This window comes from Cynoglossus semilaevis, unplaced genomic scaffold (genome assembly GCF_000523025.1).
Source record: "Cynoglossus semilaevis isolate Cse_v1.0 unplaced genomic scaffold, Cse_v1.0 scaffold419, whole genome shotgun sequence".
Taxonomy (NCBI): Eukaryota; Metazoa; Chordata; class Actinopteri; order Pleuronectiformes; family Cynoglossidae; genus Cynoglossus; species Cynoglossus semilaevis.
Genome location: NW_007585113.1, coordinates 205,060 through 209,137, shown reverse-complemented (window position 1 = coordinate 209,137; position 4,078 = coordinate 205,060). Strand labels below are relative to the sequence as shown.

Below are 4,078 nucleotides of genomic sequence, written 5' to 3'. Positions count from 1 at the left end.
TATATTTTTTATTCTATATTATTTTTCATATTCATTCAAATTCCAGGCAGTTTGGGTAGAGTAATATAGAGATTGTACAAAGTACAACGTTTTACAACAGTGGACAATTAATATTTAATATATTTAATATAAAAAAACTGGGCCATAACAAAATATATTAAATTAATTTAAAAGGTAAATACTATTATTATTTGATATTATCCATTTTAAGGACTCTATATATAGAAGTCCGCCAGCGATGTTCGAGTGCATATAAAACAACAGCGATTAGGAGTGGACGGAAGTGGGCGTTTTTCAAAATAAAACACCACGCGGACGCGTGTAAATTTTAAAAATTCAAAATAAAACGTCACAAATCGGTGACGTCATTAATAGAATTTAATAGGTGATAACATTGAATAAATTCCTATGTAAAGTAACTGGTTTTATTATTTTTTATTTTCTATTTTTAAAAGAGTATCTCTCTAACTTATTTGACAACCACATTCAAAATCTAGCATTTTGCAAATTAAATATGACTTGAGAGATAAAAAAATAGTTTTTAACATTAGCATACATGTAATAAATACATTTAAAATGATTGAGTTTAATATTAAAACATACAGTTGAAATAAAATGAAAGTTTCTCTGACATTCCTCAACTTTTAACATCTCAACCATTTTTATTGAAATTGAGTTTAATACTGAAAATGTTTAATTTAACATTTTCACTCTTGATCTCAGAGCAAAATTAATCGTTTTTTTTTTCACTCTTGATCTCAGAGCAAAATTAATCTTTTTTAAAAAATCTTTATAAACCATATAACCCAAATGAACATCTAACCAAACAAAAAAAAAAAAAAAAAAAACGAATGTGCCCTATGAGTCTGACACACAAGTATGAGTCATCCGTGGGTGTGGAGACTGACGCTGGATGGTGGTGGTGACCACACGATGTCTGAATGACAGACATCGGGGATAAGATAAGAGCCGCAGCTTCGTTACGTTATCAGATCCTGGTAACTGTACCATGTGGGTGCAATCTAACATTACACCAACTGTAAATCTGCACTAGTTTCAATTCAGACAACTCAAGTGTGGCGGTCCAACAGTGTGGGACAGTCTCCCACACGTCAGCTCTGGACCTGTTCTAGTGAACAACGTGGTTTATTCACCTGACTCTTCCATTCCCGGCAGTCTCATTTCTGAGGTTGGTTAGTTCGCCATAACATTTACCAACAGTGAGCTAGTTACCATGTAATTTGGAGGGATTTATAAATAACTTGAAAGTTCAGTGACGTGTGTTAGTGTTGGGCAGGAAGTGAGGAAAGAAGACAATATTGTGAGTCTAAATTAAGAGGAAATAGGACAGATCTGCAGAGGGCTGCTGTGATTGCACAGGAATAAAGTGGATGAGCAGCGCAAACTGTTAAGCCCAAGCATGGGCAAACTACGGCTCGGGGACCAGATGTGGCCCATTTGGCTTTTTAATCCAGCCTCCTTAACTTTACATTCAAAATTATGTTATTCATTTCTACTATCATTAAACTTCTGACATTTTCCTTGCAATGACCACATTTCCCCAATAGATGGCGTAGACAATGATAAAGCATTTTAGCCTTTAGGCATGACTTTTACATGTCATTTGTCTCAGTTCAGTGTTTCCCAAACTTTTTTTTCGGGAACCCATATTTTAAAAGTCACAACTCTTCACGACCCAATTCGTAAATTTGAATTCGTAAACTCATGGGAAACATGATGCGAGACGACCCAAAAAATATCTCTTGCGAGACACCTGAGGGTCGTGACCCAGTCTTTGGGAAACAATGTTTTAGTTCATACAAACGTTCCATCTATCCCCCCCGGTCCAATTTGAGGACCCGCGAGTCGAAAGTTTGCCCACGCCTGGCCTAGCCTAACGAGACACAATAAGAAAATTAATAAATTACGAAAAACCGAAAAGGTCGTCTCTTGAGAAGAGAGGAATGAACGATGTGTGCGACTTCTCAAAAAAAAACAACAATTCTTGTATCAAACTGGTCAACGAAAAAAAAAAAAAAAATCTTGTATCAAACTGGTCAACGTAGATGGAAAAAAAAAAAAAAAAGATGTGGACCACAGAGGACAGACGATGATGAGATTTTCCTTGAAAGTGACCAAGATGGATTGCATTAGAATGGAGCAGATCAGAAGTTTGGAAATAGAGTGGAGCAGATCAGACAGTTTGGATGAAGAAGAACAGAACTCCTAGAACATATATTTGACAAATGAAACAGAAAACCAAACAGACAGGTCAAAGATGAGAGCCTCCACAAATCATATCTCCATCCGCAGCGTGAGATGGAGGCAGCAAAAACTGTAAGAAAATCAGTGTCCAGTAACGTGAAACTCTTCGAGTCTGCTCCAATGAAACACATTTTATTTTCAACAACTACAGTTCAACAATTACAAAAAGGTTTAATATATATACAAATGCAGACGGCAGCGTTGACAAACTGCTCCTCTTTTCCGGACGAATCTGTGAAATAAGTATAAACACGTATTACGGTGCATTTGAGTCCATCATGATAGTAAGAATAAACAGTTGTCAAGTCGTTGCTTGTATCCAACAGTGGAAGGACCTGCAGGAGAACAGGAAGTGAGAAAAAAACAAATGTACACTTTAATATAGATCTCTGTACGTGTGAAGTTCGTGTGTTTGGTTTCGGAGACCGCGGCCCTTTTCTTCCTCCCTACTCAGATGAGGAAGATGATGTCATCCGCCACCATGACTTGGTTGTCGTCCTGCATGCGAGCCAACGCAGCGCGCACCTCCGCCTCGGAGAAGCGCTTCTCCCTCCCTTTGTTGACGCCGTCCATGAGCGCCGCCATCTTCACGGACTGGGCGTGAGCCGACTGGAACACGGCGAACAGGGACGACTTGAACTCCTTCAACCTGCGGGGAAAGAAAAGCTCAAGGTTAATGACATTTAAAAGAAAAAAGAAAAAAAAAAAAATCAATGTCATGACCTCAGAGGTGAAAAGGTCACTGATCATTTCTCAATCCTATATAATATTACGTACCTGTCTGCAGAGAGCTCAGCGTCTCCAGACTGTGATGATGTGTCCATGGGCTCCTCCTCCTCTTGTGACACCTTGGCTGGTTTAGGAGTTCCAGCCTGAACTGAATTTTTTTTTTTTTTTCATGTATGGTGTTAATTTTAAACATCTCTAATTATATAATTTGTAAACAAACAAAAAAAAACTGCGCAGTACTTACTGTCAGGAACATCTTGGTTTTCACTGAAGTCATATGGGCTGTATGGTTCGCCGCCCTGAGAGCCACGGCTCCCTCTGCAGTAGATCACAGATATTACAACATTAAGAAAAATACAACATAAAAAAAAAAAAGGGACAAACAAATGTGAAAAGCAGCAGCTGTGAAGAGTGGCTTCGTCGTTCACCTCTTCTTCGTGGCTCTCTGCGAGCGCTGCGTGGACACCTCCTCGTCCTCCTCCGATTCAGAGTCGCGCTGCTTTCGCGAACGCTTTTTCTCCTTTTCCAGTACCTGAGCAGAAAAAGGCCCAAACAAAAGGGAAGGAGGATAATCAGAGACACAGTGGCGACCTCTGCTGGTGCGTCACAAACGCCGCGAACTGACATTCGGCGCCAACCTTTTTAAAGTAGGCGAACTGAACGAGCTCCACTGCCACTTCGGAGTCCTGCATCTCCACGACTTTGCTCATGCGGGACTTGGCGTGAGCGGTGGACAAGCGGATCATAGTCTCCAGAGTTCGAGCCGTTACGGGCGAAGTCTAAAGAAGGAGAAGAGGCTGACGTTAGAACATAAGGAAGCAAAAAGTGGCAAAGATGTTGACATACAGAAAAATGGAACATTTCAGAGCAAATGTGACCATGGCTGTCAATCAAGACGCTCCATCTCGGATGTTTTTACATTTTTTATATTTTATACTAATAAAATTGAAAGCATATAGGTGTTTAAGATGGTGTTTTTAAACACAATTTAAAAAAAAAAAATTTAAAAATTATTTTATTAGTATTTTTTTTTTTTTTTTTTTTCCCCAATTACTAAAAATTTCCAATTGTGAATCCCAGGCAA

The 4,078-nt window shown here is 38.9% G+C and overlaps 1 protein-coding gene across 2 annotated transcripts in view; it reads right to left on the bottom strand.

Moving 5' to 3' along the window:
* Positions 1 to 2,376: 2,376 nt before the first annotated feature.
* Positions 2,377 to 4,078, bottom strand: part of mcm3 (minichromosome maintenance complex component 3) — a 6,109-nt gene continuing 4,407 nt past the window's right edge. Inside the window, exons 13-18 of one of the 2 annotated variants that reach the window (XM_025053616.1) lie at positions 3,633 to 3,773; positions 3,423 to 3,526; positions 3,239 to 3,312; positions 3,043 to 3,142; positions 2,681 to 2,914; positions 2,377 to 2,562 (exon numbers count right to left, since the gene is read on the bottom strand). In XM_025053616.1, the coding sequence (XP_024909384.1) occupies positions 2,716 to 2,914; positions 3,043 to 3,142; positions 3,239 to 3,312; positions 3,423 to 3,526; positions 3,633 to 3,773 (618 nt within the window). In that variant the 3' untranslated portion in view covers positions 2,377 to 2,562; positions 2,681 to 2,715. Of the gene's footprint in view, positions 2,566 to 2,680; positions 2,915 to 3,042; positions 3,143 to 3,238; positions 3,313 to 3,422; positions 3,527 to 3,632; positions 3,774 to 4,078 lie in introns of both variants that reach the window. The other variant, XM_025053617.1, reaches the window with a different exon arrangement.